The sequence below is a fragment of the Colletes gigas genome, unplaced genomic scaffold, assembly GCF_013123115.1.
Source record: "Colletes gigas isolate AHSC1104 unplaced genomic scaffold, ASM1312311v1 Colletes_gigas_Sc00001, whole genome shotgun sequence".
Lineage (NCBI taxonomy): Eukaryota > Metazoa > Arthropoda > Insecta > Hymenoptera > Colletidae > Colletes > Colletes gigas.
Window position 1 is genome coordinate 4,399,657 of NW_025106630.1, and position 23,431 is coordinate 4,423,087.

At 42.0% G+C, this 23,431-nt stretch overlaps 2 protein-coding genes across 2 annotated transcripts in view; both read right to left on the reverse strand.

Moving 5' to 3' along the window:
* LOC122397697 overlaps positions 1 to 1,027 on the reverse strand; it is a 96,211-nt gene extending 95,184 nt beyond the window's left edge. The window contains exon 1 of the mRNA XM_043397043.1: positions 936 to 1,027. The gene's annotated coding sequence lies outside the window, so the exon portion shown is untranslated. The remainder of the gene's footprint in view (positions 1 to 935) is intronic.
* An 8,314-nt stretch (positions 1,028 to 9,341) lies between these two features.
* Positions 9,342 to 23,431, reverse strand: part of LOC122395020 (rap guanine nucleotide exchange factor 6-like) — a 256,702-nt gene continuing 242,612 nt past the window's right edge. Inside the window, 10 exon segments of the mRNA XM_043392297.1 lie at positions 9,342 to 13,122; positions 16,371 to 16,628; positions 19,076 to 19,192; positions 20,608 to 20,925; positions 21,161 to 21,779; positions 21,854 to 22,065; positions 22,147 to 22,331; positions 22,406 to 22,710; positions 22,793 to 23,024; positions 23,107 to 23,410. Coding sequence (XP_043248232.1) covers positions 13,091 to 13,122; positions 16,371 to 16,628; positions 19,076 to 19,192; positions 20,608 to 20,925; positions 21,161 to 21,779; positions 21,854 to 22,065; positions 22,147 to 22,331; positions 22,406 to 22,710; positions 22,793 to 23,024; positions 23,107 to 23,410 — 2,582 coding nt within the window. The 3' untranslated portion in view covers positions 9,342 to 13,090.

A 23,431-nucleotide genomic window follows, 5' to 3' on the forward strand; every position in this document is an offset into this window, starting at 1 on the left:
CTTCTTCTTTTTCGTTTGCTTCCACGAACCCGCATCTCGATCGCTCTGACCACCGATCGCGATGATCCTCTCGATCCTTCAATTACATCTCGATCAACGGGAGCGCGCTTATTGACCCTCTCGATCCTCGATCGTTCCTTAATCCGAGACTCCTTTTACGATTCGTCGGAGCAAATCCACTATTCACCCATTTTCATGTTCTAGTATTATTCGTGATTTAAGATCAGTCGTAAACCTGTTTTTTTAATGTTAAAAATAACTATGCAAAGTGTCCTGTAACTGGGGTACGACCGATTACTCGAACAACTTATGTAACATTTTCCTCCTCTTTTTTTTACACTTTACGGGTTTAACATTCCAGACCATTCCTATCTTTCAGTACAGTTAAAACACAAATCGACTCGTTATTTATGTTGCAAATATCGATGAAGTAATTCTAATATGTTTAGATCGAAATACCACGTCGAGTCCAGCTCGACATAGGATCACTATACTTCATGAAGTTGAATAGAGCCTTAATTACAAACGCTTAACGACCACACGACATCTGTATCAGAACAACTGCTATTTTAATCTTAAACTCTTATGTTCTTCTTGCTGCGCAAAAGGAAACAATAAATTAACAAAATCTACCGCATTTTACGATATCGGAGCAATTATATCGTTCGTTAAAAAATGATGTAATGTCTACCATACATCATCCATATTTTCATGCTTTCGAAATTATCAATTTCATCATCGAATCGAGTACCCTTCCCAGTCATTAATTGCCTACATTCGTCTCCAACGATCAATGTTTACCGCTTCGAGAGACTCGTCGGGTTAAATCGACGACAAAATGTCAATCTCGAGTTATTTTTCCTACCATCGATATAGCTGATATATTTTTTTTTTAACATTACGATTCATCGAAACGTTCTTCTCTGAATACTCACCACCGAGGTTCTCCACAGTTCCTCCGGTCAGTAACCTTCCTCTATTCTTCCTCGTATAGTTTCCACTCCCTTTCCACTTCGACACTTCGCACCACACTCGCGAGCACACAAGCACACGTACACGTACACGCGCATACACTCGGCACTTTCGCACTTGTTCTCACTTTCGAAACGGATCCCGAATCCGCGGGATCTCGTACGCGCCTCCGACGCTGTAGAGTTCGCGCGATCGCCCTAACGAGCCCAGAATCGACCGATAAATACGCCCGATTAATCGACCGGAGCCAAGTTCCTTATCGTTTCCGAGCCCGCGCGACTTTATCGTCGCTCGGATGACGCTAACCGTCTGCACGCGCTCGCCGGTCTTCGAAGCCCCGACGCGCGTTAAATCGTGCAGAAATCCAGGTTGGACGTACACCGACCCGAAGCCGCGGAACAGGCGTCCCTGACCCGCTCAACCGGCGACCTCGATGAATCACGGGACCAGCAGATCTTCGGGAAGACAATCGACGAAAGTTCTCATGGCGACTGGACGCGGCTGCAGCCGATTACCTGGGTTCCTCCGCGGCTGACCTTCAACGACGCGGAACCCTACCTTTCAGGGGAAACGTTGGGAAACATCGAATCGGAGCAATCGCGACCAAACACTCGATGCTGCTCTTTATCTCAAAATTATAGCTTATGCACCCCTAATTGATCCTCAACAACGTGGAACAGCTAAAACTTTGGCACTTGTCTTCAAAACTATTCGATTCTTTGCTTATTTTGCTTAGATTTTGTTCTTTGTTCTGTAGAAAATAATCGCGACCAAACACGGGGACTCGATGCTTTATCTCAAAATTATAGTCTGTGCACCCCTAATTGATCCTCGACAATGTGGAACAGCTAAAACCTTGGCACTCGTCTTCGAAGCTATTCGATTCTTTGCTTATTCTGCTCAGATTTTGTTCTTCGTTCTGTAGAAAATGATCCAGAATTCAGGTTGATACGATGCAATGCAGGTACATCGATCTATCGCGATATTAGACTCGTGGTTTCAAGGAAGAACCTTTTACTCCCTCGCAAAGAGGATTTTATTTTGGTGAACCTTGAAATGGGAGTTTACGACTTCTTGGGTCATCGTTGAATTCGTCTGAGAAGCGTTGGATGTTTTAAGGGACTTTTGACATTGTTTTACAATCAGAGTTAGATGTGAACACTTGGCTGGTCATCTTCAGCGTGAAACACCGAATTCCAAGAAGAAGCCTTTGACACTGTTCCAGAAGTAGTTAAATTGGAGAAGTTACGAGTTTAGTTTCGATGGCACTATCTTGAAACGACAGTTTATAAGCCCTTAAATAGTTCGGTTAATTTTCAATACGGAACACCGAATTCCGAGAGGAAACCTTTGACGTTGTTTGGGAAGTAATTACGTCGGAGTTAAGCTTCCGTTCCGCTTGGCGTCACAGTTTATGTTGAAACGACGGTTTAGGCTCCTTTAGATAGAAGTCTAATTGATCTCCAACGATATGAAACGCTGAATTTCGAGGAAGAGCCTTTGTCTCGCTGCTTTGGAAGTAATTAAATTCTATTAATAAAAAATAAATTTAATTATATTGATATAATAGTTTACGAAACACTTGGTCGTTGAGTTTATCTTCGATAAGAAACACCAAATTTTAAAAGGAAACCCTCGACCTAGCTTTCGAATTGGCCTTATTTGAATGAAAAAAATCTTGAAAGAGTAATTAAACTCGAGAAGTTATCGATTCAATTTCGATGCCGCTATCTTGAAACGATAGTTTATAACTGTGTTGTTAAGTTACGTGATATCATAGCTTGAAACAATATTTTACGAATCTTTAGCAAAATGGCGACAGATTTCGAATCACTCCTTAAAGAGCGCAAGCTTCCTAAAATCGTGGAACAGTTTTACAAATTATTCTAGATCATTGATACAATAGTTTCTTTTATTGCAAAGGAAACGGGCAAAGATTTTTCTACGTTTACATCAATGTTTTCCAACTTTCACGTTACACGTTATTACGGACTGATTTACGTTATCCAGTCCGCGATAAATAACTCGTTATCAGCAGATATGTCAATATCGTATAGTTTATCATCAGGCAGCGTTTATTTTACCTTCGATACGATCTCGCGATTTATGTAATAACTTTTTGCACTGTGCTATTTTGTTAACCCGTTTTACCCGCTCTTATCTCATTACCCTCGATCGCCTTTTGCATAAATACTACAAAGTTTCTCACCGTGTTTTCCTCGTCCACAAAAATCTCGCCCAAACTTTGGTAATTCCAAAATAAAAAAAACTCAACGAGCCCCAAGCGTTTCCAGGCACTTATTAATCTCGATCGTTCGTTGCATTCCCAAAAATTCAATTTCACGAGATTCATCCAGAAAGAAACGGGTTTTCCCTTTCGATCGGGATCGAGAAATCGCGCGAAGCGTCGACGGAACCCTCGAAGATCGTAGGTTTCGAGTTCCCCGACGCTTCCTGTCCAGATAACTCGCGGATATCGACGGAGTTCGATCTACGCGGCGAACCTGTTGATCCTTTCGACGACTCTCGGTATCGAGTCTGGACTCAACCGACGATTCCCATCGAAAGCTGGCAATTTGTCGGTGGAGCAGATTTCATCAAACGATATTACGCATTCGTTCGATCCCTCGCGGTGATTTATTTGCGGCCGCGGGGAGGTGCACGAGGGAACGCCGGAGATAAGATCTCTGCGGTGACGTTCCAGCCGCGGAACGGGATTAGTCAATAGCAGTTTGAATTACACTTTCGAGCCCGTTCGCCTAGAAACGGACCGCGGCGGCCAAACTTGGTCATTCGACTTCTCGATTTCCAACTTGGAATCTCGACGGCTGAAAAGTACATACCTCCAGAACCACGGAAGACTTCGGAATCGAGACTGTTCTGATCGTTAATTTGCACAGTTAAGTCTCATCGGTACTTCGACGACATTGGTTCCTGGTCTTCTCGTTCTTCTGATCTCGGTACAGTTGGATTTCCACGGTTAAATCTGCGAAAGATCGATCGCTATCAACCTTTCATCGCCTCGTTTCCGTTAAGACCGAGTAATCGTCAAGTTACTCTCGAGGGTCTCTAATCGTTAATTTGCACAGTTAAGTTTCATCGGTACTTCGACGACATTGATCCTGGTCTTCTCGTTTCCAACTTCTGATCTCGGTACAGTTGGATTTCCACGGTTAAATCTGTGAAAGATCGCTATCAACCTTTCGTTTTCGTTAAGACCGAGTAATCGTCAAGTTACTCTCTACGGTCAGGTGTGTCTTGATCCCAGAGATTCGACAGGTGAAATTTACTGTAAATCGATCTCTAAAATCATTAAACCTGTTCTCTATTATTCGATCGTCGGTGACAGATTGGATCTAGCGAAAGAGTTTCGAGTGTCTCGTCTGGTTCCTCGGAGCCATTTGTTGCGGGCGGAAGCTGCGGGGATCCGGGCCGCCCGTGGATCATCAAAACATCGTTTCGACGGTTAGCGGACGGTCGAGCGGAGAGCGCGCGCGCGCGGGTTAGGCGCGTTTCCGAGCACGCTTCCGGCACTTGGATCGATTCGATCGAGCCGTAGTGGACGCGCGGCACCGGAAGCGGCCCGGGGACCAAAATGGCGGAAGGGCTCGCCGCGTGTAGATACCGTACGCGACAACGAACCGATTCGGAAGCTCGTCGGCGGATACAAGCGAGCGCACGGCGCAGGTAAGAGAGGTTTTCGAGCAACTACGAGCCGGTCGGAAGGCAGCGTGTCTTTCTCCCCTGCATCGTGCATCGGCTCGCGGAGAGAGGGAAATGGCGAAACGATGGTAGGAGGTGGAGTGTAGTGCAAAAAGCCAACCGGGAGGGGAGACGTAGGCGAACGCGATAGATTCGAGGTTCGGGGATCGGGATCGGGATCCTGTCGCGCAGCATCGGTTTGAAATAGGGGCCACAAGAGATAAGAATGCACGGTGTTCGACACCGACGATTTAGACGCGAAAAAGTACAATTTAAACGAAAACATTAAACATCTATCAGAAAAAGTTTCATGGTTAGGCCTAAGAAATTCTTGAAAATTGCCTTTATTTTCAGCCGTCATAGAGGTTCCTAATACTATTCTCTTCAGTTGTATGTACAGAATTTTCGATCGAATAATTAGTTTCGACGTGGTGTTAAAGGAAATATTGATATTGTCACAGTTTTTTGAGATTTTTCCTTCAAAGTTCAACCATTTCATAATAAATAATTATTTTCAAAAATTGCATGATTTCTCGTTTCACTTAAATAAAATAAAAGTGGAAAGAAAAATTTTATTTTCATCTTCGATCATTTTACTTTGGGTGTCATTAACACATTGACTGCCACGTCACCCCGTATATGGGTGACATGAATTTTCATCGATCAACTAAAAAAATTATTTCTCAAGATTACATGTTAAAGGAAATAAATCTTGATAGGACACTTAAATTTTAACGAGGCTGTAAAAATAAGTTCTATGACAAATTGTGGATATGCTATTTTCCAATTATCCAAAAAAGAGTATCCTTTTCGTAGACAATTTGAGGGATTTGATCTGGCAGTCAACGTGTTAAGGAGAGAAACCACTGTGGCGGATTTAAACAATTTTTTTCATCTCTTTTCAATGCTTGGGGGTTTAAGAATGACCCCCCAAATTATTAAAGTAAAATTCACAGAAATGACAAAGTTACAGAAGATTTAGATGGTGTTGAAAGAAGCATTGATTTTGTCATAGTTTTTGAAATTTTTCCTTCAAAGTTCAACCATTTCATAATAAATAATTATTTTCAAAAATTGCATGATTTCTCGTTTCACGGCTTGCAATGAAAAATTACAAATTTTTGGAGGCCTCTCACGCTGGTTCCTATTATCGCTATAATGAGTATTTTTATATAAAATTTTTGCAAGAAGTAGTTGAAGAAATGTACTTTCGAAGACATTAAACATCTATCAGAGAAAGTTTCATAGTTAGGCCTAAAAAATTCTTGAAGATTGCCTTTATTTTCCCCCCTTAAGTTTGTAAGTCCTTGAGGATCTTTATTTGAAACACTATTTATCCCCAGAAATCGTTTAAATAATGATATATATGATAAACTTGGTTTCAAAGACAAGTTGGGAATAAACACCTATATACTTTCTTGGCTATCTTTATCGAAAAGAGTTTGAATAGTTAAACTGAAAAACAATTACTCGAGAGTATAACGTTCTCATTTGGTACCTTTCCTATTTATATCAACGTCATCTTTAAACTATTCCAACACACTAAATATTTATTATACGTCCACGATCAGCAAGGACCCCAAATAATTCAAGATGACTCTGAAAAGCTTAATAATTCAGGCATCAAGACTGGAAAGATGATTACTGAGGATGCAAAGGGGACAAGCCATCGCCATTCAATACTTGGTGACATAATCTGATACAGAAATAGAGCTACATTAGATAGGTCCATGTCGACCAATAATAATATCAGTACATAAAATAATTCTAAATTTAATGGAACATCGCCTTCGAAGATATGAATATGCTCGATACGATTCAATAATTGTATAATTAATTTGAAACATGTACCGGTTTAAAGTATCTGGTACCGCTAACACAACAAACAATTGGAGTAAAAAGAGAAAATATATATTTTACGTCCCTGTTATCGTGCACTTCGCATAACGGGCGTTATGCAAACACGAAAAAACGTCTGAATACGTTTACTTGAACGGTACGTTCGCGGTGTTAATTTAGCATTACAATAGCCAACGCATTACTCACCGGGAAAATGAACAGAGACGTAACATTTCTGAAACGGCTCGCCCGAAGACATGCTCTGTTTCCCCAACCTGTTGCTGCGAAACTGCTTCTATGTTATATCCTGAAAATGGCGGGCATTAATTGTCATTGCGCGGCTGAAAGGTTACGGAACCAGGACCTTGACTCGCTAGCCGGTTTTTATCAAGTTTACGAAAATGGAAGTGAAACTGTAACATCGAACTTCAATTTCAATGAATCACCGAGAAAATTGCATCGTTTACTATGAATAGATTTTTTAAGATAGAATAATTAGAAGCAGATTGCGCTTTGATGATGATTTTACCTTGAATTAAAATCGCAGAACTATAAAAGAGAATTTAATTTTGTTCAATTATGAAATTCTAATTCGAGGCGCATTTATTTGGATATGAAATTCTAGAGAATTTTGCTCGATCGGAACGTTCAGCTGAAAAGGTATTAAACTATATACGAAATAATACCGAAGATCGGTGCACGTCTGCGAAAAGTCAATTCACAACGTTCACATGCTCCGTGTCCGTGTCGTTGGCCAATGTTCCAGAGGGGAAGAAACGTTTCGAAGACAATGCATTCGAGTTGCAATTTTACGCTCAGGTGACTACGCTAACTCCTGACTGTCAGTTGGTTCCTGCCTAAAGCAACAGGTGGTCACCGATACCACGTGTCGATTCTGGAATCCGTGGAATATCACGTTTCTTCGCGTGGAAATTCTACAATTTCTTCTTTACGAATTGCTACACCTTTCTATAGAATTTGGACGAAAATCTAAGACATTCTTAACACTTTAATGGCCACACGTATCACGCGAAAACCGTTGTCCATCAAAGTGAGATACACGAAGATGCTAGGAATTATAAATGTAACCTCAACAAACGTAATAAGTTGAATGTACGATGAAATGGTAACTGATACAGTAGATCACGCGCACGTGACAGTGGCCGACGTCTGCTGGCTCTCAAAGTCACATATACGTGACAGCGGCCGTCAAAGCGTTAACTTCCAATTTTATCAAAAATATTGCTATTCGGCTGAGTTAATTTGAGGGTAGTTTTCTAAAAAATCTAGTCGAGTTTGTAAATAAGATAAGAATCGTATTACTGATCAAAGCAACTTCCTCTACAATTCTAATTTTAAAAGAAAAAATAAATTGGGACTTAAAACGACTTCTCAACGATAATTAAATGCCCAATTATGAAAAGACACTATTACAATTTAAATATTTTCTTTTCTGATATTCCAGCTATCCCAATACAAAACTCACGGGTATGTGACAGCGCAAGAAAGAAAATGGTCGACGAATAAAGTACAAAAGAACTCTTTACCAATCCTTTAGTAGCTTATATATTGTTCGACAGGGATTTTACAGGTGTACATTAATGGGAACAACATCTATGTGTGACTTTTGGTAAATACAACCGGAGCTTGTGTCCATCACGCTACAAATTGTTTAATACGTGTTCGATACAATTTTTAACCACCTATTATAATTGGTAGACTTTGTTCCTATACATACGGTAGACAGATATACAAAAACATTGTATCGTACAAAATAGTAGCAGTAGTATCACCACCAGTTTCGTTCCCACGGGTTCTTCTCTTGCGTACGGTATCTCTCATTGACCATTGGAAATTCCTAACTTATATTTATTTCATAAGAAACCTTATAAAAATACTACCTTTTAACTCTTTACTTGGCCACGCTCGCTGCACGCGTAAATCAATCATCTTTCCTCAAACAAACATTCTTTAATTTCATAATCTTCGTTGGGATCTTCGTCGTTCGTGAAGATCTAACGTCCAAACTAAAAAGATTTTACACAAGAATCGATAAACGTCGTAAAAGATTTTAAACTAAGAAAATTCAAAACTTCTACGCCAGTTAAAAAATTCGTTTCCACGTTGATTCTTATTTTAATCTGAAATGGAAATAATTCGTACGAATAAATCTATCACGGCGTTGCAAGATCTCTTCGATCCTTGATTACCGGTCCAACTAAATCAGGCATCGTCTAATAAGATTAGAAATTGACAAGGCAAACCTTTCAGGTAAAACATAAAATTGATCTATGATTAATACTTGAGAGAGCAGGTATATTTGTACATACTTCGATTTCACATAAAAATAACACAGTGAATACTTAAATAAAATGAAAGAGCAAAGAAAAATTTTAGAACGACCCGGGACTGAAAATTAAAAAGTTAAAAGTAAAAGGATCGTTTAAAATAAAAATAATAATTTCGATTATTCAGTCTTCTTAGCCAGCAGCCAAATAAAGCGTTAAAATACTTTCTCCTTGGATACAAAAAATTACAGTGCCCACCGTTCCTCGCGTTTCCATATCGCGTCGACGCGCGTTCAAATAAAAGAAAAAAGCAAAACGTAAAAAGCTTCCGGGTCAACGACATATACCGTACACGGAGACATGTCGAAAGAAGAAAACAAGTGAAAACACGAAGGGTGCGCGTTTCACGCGCGTTTATGTACAAAACTAAGGTAAAGTGTTCGTTAACAAATGTGTTCGCGCAGAACATCGCTCGCGTAAACCTTTCTCTCGCTTCATTCTTTCTTTTTTTTCTTTTAAATTATTTATTTTCGTTTGTACTGTTTTGTCCCATTAATCGTTTCGTCGCGAAGAAATGTAACAGAGAGGGGGTGGGTGGGTAAGGGGGGTGGAGGGAAGCGAACGACGCGTTTCGACGGAGACGAGAACGCATTACTTGGGACGAGTGTTCTCGATACCAAACCAGTCGGAATGTTGTACTATGATCCAAGTTTTATTAAACAAATTAAATACAAAAAGTTTTCCTGCTCCATCTCGAAGTTTTATAAATAATTAAAACAACAGGAGAGAGGGGGGGTTGGGGGTAGGGTTAAAGGGGGCATAAATAAAAAATAAAAGAGGTCGAGGAGGGAGGGAGGGGGACTCGTGGAAGAAAGTTCAAGGCTTGTCCACATTTCTTTCTTTCTCTCTTTCTCTCTTCGATAAACATTCTCTCTCACACATTACGCAAACTCTACAAAAGGTGGATCGTTCCATAAAATTAAGGGAAGAAGGGGGCTCGGAGCTTCAGCGATTCAAGACTAACTAATTCTGTCCGCTCTGTTTTGCTCGCGCTCGCGCGAACGTTTCCGTTCCTCTTCGAGGATTCCTCCCGAGAATTTATTGCTCCCGTAGCGAACAACACGATTCGAATAAAAGGAAAGGGGGGAGGGAATCGTTTCGACCGCGGAAGCGCGTGTGACTTTTTCACCGACAAGCGAAAGCGTTCGACTGGTTCACGGATATAATCTAACGTTCGACCCGAAATTCTGAAGAGGAACGGGATTCACTCTGGTTCGCGCCGATTCGCAAAGGCATGGTAAATGCTCCCTTTGGAATTGATCGTGTGTTCTTGAGCTCGAGCCGTTGGTACAAAAAGGAAGAGCTCGGGAGAACCAGTTCGAAAGGAGAAACGCGAAACGGGCGATATCTCGTCTTGACGATTGAAAAAACAGAGATGAGAAAAGGAAACGCGGATAAAGAGGTCGATTTTTTTCGGGTCTAGCTCTCGTTTTTGTTTCTTTTTTTTTTGTTCTTTTCCTTCTACGCTCTAATTCACGAGGAATCTTTGATCGATGAAATCGCTGGATACAATGATTTTTAAATTGTTCCCACGGGAACGTTGGATTAATAATATTTAAAAGTCGTTAGGATATGTACAAAGAGATATTAATATGAATATGCAAGTAAATGTTGATGGATTCACGGCCGCGACGAGGATCACCACGGTGTTCCGAGGACATCTGATGCCTTTCGATAGAGAGTCGCGCGGTTATTAATTAATATCTGAGAGCAGTCTGTCGCACGCGAGGAGACGAGTCCCGCGCGGGGGAAGCATGTTGGCCACGGTTCACGGCAAGACACAGTGGAATGTCGACAGCGAAACACACGCTCGCGACGCCCCGGATAATAGTATCGGAACGTTCGAAACGAGGAAATGCACCGTGTTGATCCTCGTTTGCGCGATAAACGCCTTTTCGACGACCGTGTCTCCGACGCATCCTAACCGCGCGTCGATTACAGTTTCCCTCGACACTCGTCGATCAAGGACTCGAGGCTTCGTGCACAAATGGACGAGAAGTATGACTGTTACAACGCTGTTACGATTACAAGTCGAACGGGCGAAGAAAAACCTATTACTCGATATCGATAATAAAACCAGCCGCGCGCCTCCGCCTCGTCGACACTCGCCTGGGGGGTCTCCTCTTCGCACAGAGGCGTAGATCCTTCCCAATTATCCTCGCGCGCTTCGAGACGCGGACATACATACAGATATTTATATATTTATATATATATTTATATATATAAAACTAAAACGTACCGTGATACTGATAAAATTTCGGAAAATATGAGTTCGACGAATCGAGAAAGTTCGAGATACAAGTTACACCAGATCGAAAATTCGTTTCCGTAATATAGTCAGTAAAAATAAGTTGAGCATACTCGATGCATATACAATATTCGAACATTTCGTATCCCGAGACGCCTAATGCCTTGCGTTTCGTTCTCGCGAAGATTCATTGGAATTCTTTTTCATCGATATTTCGTCGCTTTCTCGTCGAACACGTACGCTGACTCGTACCGTCTTAACCCTCTACTGCACGAATTTTTATTCCACCCTCTATAATTCCGGCGATTTTTAGACAACAACAAGAGTTACTCCCACGTACAATTCGGATCGTAATTTTTATCGAACGAATAACACGTCAAGGAAGCTTTACATCTAGGTGAGAATTTCCCCCTACTCCGTTCCTGATTTGGAATGACAATTTTTCTATCTCGTCGTCTCGATGTTTACCCACAACCTAGTAAATAAGTTACTCGTAAGCGAGAATTGGATTATAGAGGATCAATGCTTCCACCGAATAGTATCTGAGAAGCCTGCGTAGCTACAGTCGAACAAGTTAAACAAGACCCCTGGACTCGTTTCGATGTTGGTCCTTGTCACCATTCCGTAATCTTAGTTCTTTTAAAAAGTATCACATGACACTCGCTAGGTAGATTATAGGCCTAAGCGATGATCTGATCGTCTGGTCTCGTATCTCGCTACTTAATCGAATACGTTCTACCACCTCAGGGATCTTTTCAAGTTCCGATCGGGCGCGGCTATGCAGTACAGGGTTAAAAGGAATTTCAAAAGCCCAGGAACAGTACTTTCGATCGTACCCCACATCGCGAACCGTTAGTCTTTGAAAAATACTTTGTACTTGATCGCGTCAACGGTAAAATTCAACACGCGTGCCCCGCGGAATCGCCGGATTCCCGGGCGTATCTGCGATTTTGCATGCGAACACACGTCACCGCCGGTGACGATCGAACGACCGTAGCGAAAAACTAAAATCGTTTCGAGGCCCGACGAGCGTCGTGGGCTCTTTCGTTTAAAACTTAGTCGCGACCCCGGATACCTGCGCAGACATTTTAAAAATAAACGAAACGAACAAACGGAACGATCGACGTTAAATCTGCGATATCGTGTCGCTAGGCTTTGGGGATCGTTTCTCGAAACCTCGGTCGCGTGTATCCGATTTGCACTGTGAATTTCCATTCTCGCGTCTCATTCTTCCTCGCCTCTCGGTTAAAGACTACGATTAAAGCTACGCTATGTACACCAACTTATATACTTATGCTACAGGGGAAGGGAGGAGCGGTTTGGGGGCGGGGGGAGGATAAGATTAGCCTAAAAAGTATATAATACAGGACACGCCGTCATTCGTACTCCCTGCGGCGATACGCGGTATATATAACATCTTTGGACTTGATTTATTACACATTTATATAGAATATTACTTATGACCGTTTTCTCGCGCTCTAGTCCCGCGATCGAAACTCGTGGCACCTCCGTAGGAGGAGCTCGCCTCCTCTCAGTCTGATCGAAAAGTCGTCTTTTCTCGTTTTTCTTTCTTTTTTTTCCAATCCCTTCGAACCTCAACTCCGGTTAATCCGAACACTCCGTTGAGATTCCCAAACGAACGTCTGTTTTCGTTTGGTTACGATTCTTGGAAGCGCGTTCTTCGTAGTTCCTTGAACTATGGATGATCCGATCTCTCGACGAGCTACCGTCGAAAGCACTGTGCGTGTCAATCGTTCGTCCCTCCGTACCCGTCTCGAAATTCGTTCATCTCGATCCGAGACGAGGGGGTACGAGAGAGCTTCGCGAATTCTAGCGACTCCCCTTTCGCGAGGATCGTCCGACCTGGCACCGTGGAACGACGAGGGTTGTCCTCTTTCCTCTAGCGAAAGAACGAGCTGATTGGACGAGGTAAGGCTGGCCTCCTAAGCAAGGACAGTGCTCCTTACGCGTCGTGGACCGTTTAAACCGCCGACACTTGGGCGTCCTCATCGTCTGAAAAAATTGTAACGATCGCGTCAGTAATGACCGAGGGGAATTTCTACGGTCGTGGGACGATGCTCTGCCGACTGTCGGTCTACCTTGGCTGAATCTTAACACTCTGACGCCGATACCTGCGTACTCGTGTGCGTGTATGTTTTTTTTTTTTTTTTTAAAGAGACAAACAAGTTTTTAGCGGGACTCGCATCTTGCAATCGTCTTCTTCTATTCAGAGCCTAGTGAACGCAACGACGAATAGAGAAGTAACGTGGAATTACTAGCGCTAGTTTGACTCGTGTAAAAGGTGGAGAGGAATCTGTGTCGAGCGTTATCTTTGAAACTGTAATTTCTAATCTTGCTACTGCTTGTTCAGATTATGGAGGATTCTGTGGTTACACTGATCCTCAACTAATACGTGACTGATTTACTGTGACATGTTCAATGTTTGATTAATGCAGTCTACACTATGGGTGATGCATGCTCCTGTGTAAAGAATCTTAATTTAATATAAAATATGACTTATCTCGTTATACTTTTAAAACATTTCTACGAAACTATCTATCTTACAATTTTTTTGTTCTCAAAGGGTGCTGTCATGCATAATTACACTACTTTTCAATGATACTATTTTCTGAATACTTGTCCAATTTTAGATTAAGAGTTACCAGCATTTAGAAAAGACTATTGCTATTTCTTTTATATTTGATCAGTTGAGGATCAACGTATTTTGTAAGAAACACGATCCAATAGTTGATAAATTGCAGTTTCAGCGACAACTAGAACAGAACAAATCCCCCAAAGTAGACAGGAGTCCTTCGACCCGAAAGATGGGGGATACACACACATTAAACGGTACTTCCTTAGAAAAGTTGCTGTAAAAATTCGTGTTCCATCGAGAGAAATGAAATCGGTACAAAAAACAAATGGGGTCATGGAGTGTGCGACGTGCAAAATGGACGCAAGCAAGCTCGACATGCCACGACAAAATGGAGAACGAAGTAACGTCGAGGGAGATAGTCTGCAATCCGTGGGAAATCGCACGATAATTTGCTGCAAGCCTCTAGCGAGTGCACGAACATCGATCACGTGTAAGAATTCACTGGATGCAAAGAACTAATTCGGTGATAAAAGATGCGTATTATGCGTAAGAGCGGGTGCGGGCCGAAACGATGCTCACACGAAAAAAAACAACAGAAAACACGAGTTATGCTTACACAACGTGTTATAAACAGGCATTTTGCGAAATGTACAAGTGGAAAATGCGGTTTTCTCGTTATTTACAGATTATCTTTTGCTGCGTTTATCGAGACATGTACATCGAGTAACAAACAGCAGCGACCCTTTCGCGGATCGTTCATACATACATTGTGTAATACTTAATCGATACGCGCGAAGAGTTCTCTTAAAGGTAGCTAGAGAAATCAAAAGTGTAATCGATGCATAAGCACGTCCCATCGAGGGAAAGAAGATTCCACGATGTAGTTTTCAATGTTTCACCGCTTTGCGCGATCTAGAATTCTGTGCTAAGATTTGAATAATCGAATGGAAAGAAAGTTGAGTAAATATTGCCGCGGTATCGTCACGGTGAAAAATGTTATTTAGAGAAGTCGATGGTGGCCGCGAGAAAGCGCGCCCGTATTTGCAACGGAATAGAATTTACGCGTGTTTAACCGTTTCAGACGTGACACATTTCAAGATTGACCTTATCTTTCTCGATAGCAGGTGTTTGTCGTTGACACAAATTGGCGAATCTTTAAAATTTAATAAAACGCTTTTGTTACTTTGCGCTCTTATCGCTGAATGGTTAACGGGATCAAGGCAGCATATTCATTTTTGCATTTTTAACGTTTTCTCTCGATGTGAAAATACTTGCTGCTCGTAAAATATCGAGTATAAATATAATTAACGAGCAAATTTTCTTGCGTGGGAATCACAAGGGTTGAAACTGATGAAAAAAATTTATATTAAAAATTAACGTGTTATGCTTTAATCTATACTGCACTCTAAAAATGATATACTAAATATAAAAACTAGCTAAATCGATGCATGTTACAGAACTGAAAACTGATGCTAAAACACTAGATTTTCACGATAACTTTAAGTTTAATTTGATTCTAGACTTAAAAATTTTTGTAAAACACTATTTTGCACACGTCTGAGAAGGCAAAGCGAAAATGCGCCAAAAATATTCATCGATATCGCGCGATTAATAAGCGAGAGATGCTGACAAAATCAAAAAATGCGAATAACATTTTTCTCCGTGCACTATCCATAATCAGTGATGGGATTTACACGATATTTGTCGATGATAATAAAACTCAATTCTTCGGTGCTTACTCAAAAGTGAAATAATAATTGTATGGGTACTATTTCATAAATGTTTGGTAATATGAAATCTGGTTTTTGTGTACCAAAGTACTTTAAAACATTTAAGTTTTCTTTTTTTTCGAGCTAATATAATTGATTCTACTAAATTGTCTCCACGTTAATTATCAGTTCAAATATTCTTAAATGATCTGTATACTATTGCTGATTATAGTAATGAGGAAAAAAAGATTAGTCCCAGGTTAAGGGAAATGTGGTACCCATCAGTAGATATAATTTGGTTCATATTAAATGATTTTTGCTTACAAGGGGATGACACGACTTCTAAATTATGCTCCACTTTTAAAACAATCTTTTCTTCTGTTGTATTTTAATTATGTATATTTTTAATTCTAAAATGGTAAGGTATGTATATTTCATATCAAGGCTAAGAATTAAATACTATGTGTAATTTGAGTCATCGTTTACATCAAATTTAATTATAGCACACGTCGAAGAGAACATGAAGGGCATCAAAATTGCCATGACTTAAGGGTTCTTGAAGATCTGATTAAACATTCTACTTTTCAGTCTAGAATTATTTGTGAATATAGATACTATAGTGAAGTATATTGTTTCTAAAAATGTGGTCCCTGGAGAACTTTTTAACAATCGACCTATACTTAAGAGTTCCAAAATCCGGGGGCTGTATGAGCCGTATCGTCCCCCTTGTTAGTCGCAGCCCTAAAGCGTTCAGCCCCAAATGAGACTCGTAATTCCTCCCCAGTACTAATCTTTCTTTCTCCATGCAATAGCTAGACGACTCTTGTGTATCGCTCCCATCACTGACAGCGGTAGGGAAACGCAAGCCTCGTGGACGATTAAAAATTCGATAAAGAGACGAATATAGAAACGTGAGTTAGAGACTGTATGTACGTAGCGATTTGTTTGCTTTGTACCATCTTCGTGCTCGGTCCTGTAGGTAACACCCTCGTGGCTGTGAGCACGGCCTAGCCTGTGCAACCTCGCCATCTGTGCGGCGACTTTGTACGCAGGCGGTTGACGGCACTGCGCGCTACCGACTCCTGGACGCATCGTCGTCATCGACGTCATGGTAGTCATCGTCGTCATCGTCGTCATTATCGTCGCGCCAGCTCCTTGGGGAAGAAGTCCCGCCGGTACTCCGAGACCCACGCCTACTCCTAATCCCCCGGTACCTGAAAACCCTCGACTCTCTTTCTCTCGATCTCTCACACCCACGCCTTTCTGCTCTTCAACAATGCTCTCTCCCCCATATCCGGACGACCGTGTAATCCACCGCCGTTAAGCGATTCCGAACGAGCGCGACGCGAGAATCGATACCGAAGAAACGCGACCAGCGAATGTTCGATTCGACAGATCGGTCTGCCTCTGGTAGCGAAGCCTCGTGCTCGTTCGGCGCGCTCGAGACGACGAACGGGTTTAAGAGGAAACCGTACAACGCTCGTTATTCACCGCTAGATCAGCCCCCAAGGAAAGGAAAGCACAGAGAACCTGTTAATATGCCCTGAAAAGAAGCCTCGGTTCTCGCCGGTTAATCCTGAGGGTGTACACCGTCGACGATACACGACAGAACACACGATGCAACACACCTCGAACGGCAGGCACACGAAAACACACGCAGCAGGCAACGATACTCACGTGATATTGTTATTATAGCGTGCACGCGTAAACTCTTCGTCGAGCAAGCGATTTCGTGTACAAGCGTAAGCCGATGCATACAATTATCAACCGATGCCTCAACCCAGAAACGTTGCTTCCGGTGAAGATTAGACTTACGACCAACCTACTCGTCCCTTCTACGCGACATTCGGGATTAGTATGACTACTGACTCACGCTCGAACCCTTTTGGTGCCGAAATTTTCTAAGTATACCGAGGTGACACAATTTGGTCTAGTCTGTTTCGTGTACATTATTATGCACTATTGTATCACAGGATATCGAGAAAGTGTTGTTCACCAGCTGAGGTGATCACTGAATTAAACAGTAAATTATTCTGTAGCAAAAGTCGCCATTATGAAAGAGCGACAATAGGCCTTCATATGGACTATAAAATACTAGTAAAAATAAATCAACAAAATCCCTCTAACTAAACGCGTCGACGAACACCAAAAGGATTAAACACCTGCCCCATCACCAAGTAGATCGTCCAAGTCATGCCAAGGCCCCGGAAGCAACGCGATCACAGTAGAAACAGTTCTACGAAAAGATGTCAGCCCAGTTGCAAGGAGAGAAACTCAAGACAGGCAAGACAGTCGCGGACTCACCTTGAGGATTTTGGGGTTGGTGATGGTGATGATCGTAATAATGTTGGTGGTGGTGGTGATGATGATGATTGTGGTTGTGATTCTGGTTGTGGTTGGCAGGAAGCGGAGGTAACACTGCTACCGCGTGGGGGAACGGAGGTGCACCACCTCTCAAAACAGACCCTGCACCACACACAGGCCACATACGAAATGTTTCTTTACAAAATGTACAATGTTTTGGACCGTAACGTGACGGTCCCGGGCCCGGTACGTACGAAATCGTCGCGGGGGACGCGATAAAATAAAAAAAAAAAAAATATCTTCTCGTATCGGACTCGAGTTCTCTGCCAAGAAGGAAGAATTCCTAGAGTGAGTGCCGCGAGTGCAAAGAGATCGCGGGAATTGGATCGAAATGTGGTATGTATATATATATATATATATATATTGTATATATATATGCGTATGCATGAAGTGCCCCTTGCGTAAAGAAGCGAGTCTCTGTAAGAAGCTTTAAGCGATAAAATGTACTAAAGCAACTGGAACTCCGTGATAAAAGCGGCTATAAGCACGTTTACCTACGTTATCAACGCACGGCTGAACGATCATAAATAAAATACCGTGAACGATAAAGTGAGCGCGTCACGCAGCGCAAGTTCCACGGGGATTTTCAACTACCATAGACGAGAGAACGAAGATGAGTGGCCATGGGACATACGTATACAATTGTCAACGTTAGAATCGGGATACGCGCGAAGTGAATGATTCAGGGAAAAACGGACTGCGACTATAATCGGTAAAAAAATAAAAACAAAAAAATTATATATATATATAAACCAAAAGAAAATCGGAAACAGGTGTGACAGTTCTTTCAAGGAATACTCGATCGATAGGCGTACAACAAATATCACACTCTTTTCCAATGAATCATTCTCGTTTATTGTCTACCAAAGATCAATGTCACACACTACTGAACAGATCCTCTCGAATATCAACGGTTTTTACGATCACGCGGTTACAAGCAGAGACTCGTTTAAACACCCCCAAACTCTTTAGACGAAACGAGTTCACGCAGTTACTTTCGTTGTGCAGTGTTCGACACATTCGACAGAATAAACACGGCGTCTCGTCGTTTCGGGTCTATGCGAAAACAGTCTCTACGGAACGAAAGCACAAAAACGAATTCGTTCTTTGCACAAAACAACTTCGTCTGCTGGACCACTCCAGATTCTTAAATTTTTTTTTTTTTTTTTTTTTTTTTCTTCTACTCTTCTAGTCTACGGTCTACGGAGCGGGCAACGGGAAGAAGAATAGGTATTTGAGCACGAGCTTGTGGATTTCTTTGGTTTTTGGTTGTTTTTTTCTCTAGATCGTTACGTACCTTGCATGGCGGAGTGCCGTCTTTGAGGTGGCGGTGGACTGCCACCGGCTTCCACGCTGCTTCCGCTGTGGCTGTCCAGCTGTGTACTGTGACCACTGTCACTGCTCGTCACCGAACCTACGCACACGTCCCCAAGACACTTCTATCACTACACATTCTAGCCCAGTTTTCGCCCTGTTGCGCCTGCCAACTGCTAATCATCTAATCAGATTAGTGGTCGAGTTTCTCGTTAGGACATTGCAATCCCCGGTTAGCTCTCTCTCACTTTCTCTCTCTTTCTCTCTCGCTAACAGTTGGAGCCAACTAGAGCCGCCAAAACTCGACTCCGTCGCGCGATTTACTTCCCGCTCGCACAGCGTTCGTTTTCGATCCACGCCTACCCAGAGATCCTTCTGTAAGCGACTATTAGCTACTTCTAGCGGAGAAGCCATAAATTTCGTGTCAGCCTGTCGGGGAAGTAATTTTAATTGCATACGGGCTCAGCGATACGTTCGTTCGGATTCTTTTATAAAAATATTTATTACGCTTCTTTCGATTAACTGAGGCGGATTGAACTATTTTAATTCTTTGAATCCCATTTGTATAATATTTTTTACTATAAGTTAAAAATAAAGCCATTTATTAAGCTCTATTTAAATATTAATAAAAAATTTAGTTACCCACGTTCTTCTACGTTTAAAATTTTCTTTCGCGCTCCTCTTGGATCGTAAGATTATTTTAGAAAACTTAATTAGCAAACTATTACTTTCTAAACATACAAGATCCGTTCATAGAAATCGAAAGCTATAGACGGGTGTTCAAAATACGAACGAACGCGTCACTCTACCTAATAAAAGTAACGTTTCCTGGAAAATGAACTTTGCTGAAAGTAGATTCCCAGGAGCGATATGTCCAAATTTCTGTCCTAAGATTTATCGCTATTCGATCCAAGCGTAAAGGAACAGTTCGTGAAATTTGAAACTACTTGTCTATTGAGATTATTAACAGACGTTAAGACCGAAAGTCCTAATAGAACCCGTAGAGGATGTCATTCACGCGTCCGTATGTCCCATGGAGAATGATCTAAATTGAAGCTAGACGTGCTTCGCCCTGGGATCAGAACCGTTGGTATATACTCGGGACGATAATATTGATCGAAAAGAAGCGCGAGCTACGGTAATCGGCGTACAAGATGCGTGTAAAATGGATAAGCTAAATATAACATGGAACATTTATGAATTGCGTAAACGGCTGTGCAGCGTGCATAAAATGAGAGTATCTCGTTGCGAGACCTGACCAAGTGTATGTCACGAGCAATGAAGGTGCACGATGGTACTTTACGAGATGTGTCCGCCATTTTCGTGTCCGCAAGAAACGTTCCAAATGAAACGGAAGAAGCACCACGGGTGGATTCCCGTTGCGCGAGGCAAACGATGCATAAAATAAACACAATCTTGTTCAGTAACATCGTTACGTATTCACGTGCGTGTCGGTACCGATTGACACCATCTCGTTTCGAACCATTTTCTCGGTATGAAAATAGACGAACTTACCGCTGGTCAACGTTTTTCGTAACGGCTGTAGATTGCTCAGGCTGGTCACGCTACTACTTTCAGCGCTGAGATCGACAGGTGGTGGTAAACTGGAAGGAGTATCGCTATGGGATCTCTCATGCATAGGAACTCTGCTACCAGATCCTACTCTCCTAGGTGCACCAGGACTAGGCTCCAGTCCGCTGGAATGCAAGGCTAATCCCGGTACTGGAAGTGGTGGTGGACAGTGTTTAGGTTGGTACGGACGTGTTTTATGGGGGTCGGAGAGCGCCAACATTTTTCTCACTGCCTGTGGCGACGCTGCTCCGAACTTTGTACCTGAAAATACGGAATAATTAGGAGGCCCTACTTAACACACGACCTATGAATAATTTATGCGACAGATAATAGTCGGGTTCGTACATAACCAGCCCAGAGGGGTGTCACAAAATATACAAATGTATTCTACGTCTTCTCGAGTTTTACAAGAAACAAACATTCCTAGGTTGAGGTACGGAATACGCCAATACGTTGTGACGACCTTTCAGGGTCATCCGATGTTAATGAACCTTACCTTGTATGCTCTTTCTACCTTCACTGGTGCTGCTGGCGCTACTCGTAGTCGATAGCGTGGGAGAGGGATGCCTTCTTCCTCGGCTTGCACTAAGTGGTACCGCGGCGGCTACTGCAACAGCTCCCGCGTGAGGTTCACAGTCCACGGATAGAGCGTGTAATCGTTCCTCGTCCGTTATCACTTTCATGTTCGCAAGGTATGCTTTCACTCTTCTGACCATCTGCGCTTCTTCGAACATCTTCTTTGGATTTGGCGCAGCGGTCGACTTTTTCCGCCTTTTCACGGTTGCGGTTTGTCCTCCTGGACAATGTAATACTGTTAGTAAAAATAAACTATAATACGTTCAACAATCATACATATCGTTATCGCAAATTTTAATTATCTTACCTTGGTTGCCAGTGGTCATTTGATTCAACGCGACCATGGCCGAACTGGGTGGTTGACCGCCTCTTTCTAACATTATCGATAAATCGTAAGGCGAGGAACACATGTTCGTTAACGTTCTCACTTCCTTCGCGATCATTCTTAGCTTCTCAAAATTCACTAAACCCTCTACTCTTGAATCGTTACCGAGATGTATGAACGTCAAATCTTTTTTTACTACCGGATAAAATGGAATCTGAAGAAGTAAAATATTTTTAAACAGCGTGTTAGGTTGGTTCGAGAATTTATCGAGAAATACAAGTAGCTCACTATGGGAGGTTGTGTTTGTTCGGACGCCACCAATTGTCGGTACTTGCTCATGTTACGGCTAGGGTCCATTAACTCTTGCAAATCGCTAAATAACCTCTGATATTTGCTTGGCAGTTTCTCCCACGAAGCTCGTAATCTTGATACGGCTCCATGGCCCAAACCAGATACGATTGCAAACATCGAGTTAAAATTTTTACACTCTTTGCATTGGCCTGTTTACACGGAAACGTATTAAAAAAGCCTCGTACAAAACGATACTTTCTTAAATGGCTAGAAATGAATAAAGAACTTACGAGCTATTTTTATGAATTGTTTTATTATTTTACTACGTCGAACGAGGTTATGTTCAGAACAAACTTCTGTTACAACCCAAAACATTTCTCTGTTGACTAGTTCCGCAAATTGCCTGAGCATAGGCACACCGTATCTACTTTTCAATTCGAATAAATCGTCCACGTACTCCGTGGATTCAATTTGCCTGATAATAAAATTTTAATAAATTCTTCGTTCCCGCTAAAAAACAGAAAATAATTTCCGACGTTCTCGACTTACCGGAATATGCTGAAATCTTGCAAGGTCAGCTGAATAGCAACTTCGACGGCGTTCAGTTGTAAGAAATGAACCTGAGATTCACGAATGAGTTCCGGCGCTTGTTCGTCGGCCACGAGCGTCTCCGAAATGCCGTTAGTTTTCAAATAATATCGAGAACTTAAGCCGATTCTTTCCGCGAGATTCTGCATCTGATCGGGTAACCTTCGTTGCTTAATCATACCTCCTTCCCCAACGCTAAGTTCAGCCAAAGAGAAGTTCGAGCTGCTCTCCGTTATACCAAACTCCTGAAGAGCAAGCATTACCACCTAAACGGAAACATATTAGCATACAAACAGAATTCTTCGCCCATGAACAACAACATCGTTTCCCAAGATTTAATGTACGTACCTCGTGCGCCGTTGTTTCTTTGTGAATAAGAAGGTATTTACAAGTTTGATCAGCTTTATAAACTTTCAAAACGTGTTCAGGATAATCCGGCGCCCGTAGATCATCGTAACAATATAACGACGTGAGGTCGGGATTACTTTTGGAGTGATAAAGGTTAGTGGTGGTTTGAGAAAGTCCTGTTCCCGGTGGTGTGTGAGGAGGCGCAAGAGGATCGTCAACATGTACACCATCACTATAGAAGAGGTTATGTTTTGTCGAATCTTTTAATTAAATTAACCTCAAAAATGTGTGTATATATATCTTTTATTACTTACTTAATAGTATTCTTTGGCAGTATATTCATTTTCATGAGAGCTTTTTGTAATCTTCTTTTCGGTCCGAGCGTCATAAATCCCTTATGTTCCTTTTTTGCATCTTTACATGGGGAGACATTGGAATCGGGAATTAACAGTGGAACACCACCCACTAGTGGGTTTAGCGGATTTGCGGGAGTAATCGTGTCCACATGCGTGGACAACCTTGCACGTGGATCTGTTTGAAGTCTTGAAATTTCGGGTTTGTTTGCTCTTGCCCGTGGCCTCGGCGAATCGTCTGGCATCTGAAGCATTTCTTTAAACGCTACAACAGTAATTTATCGCT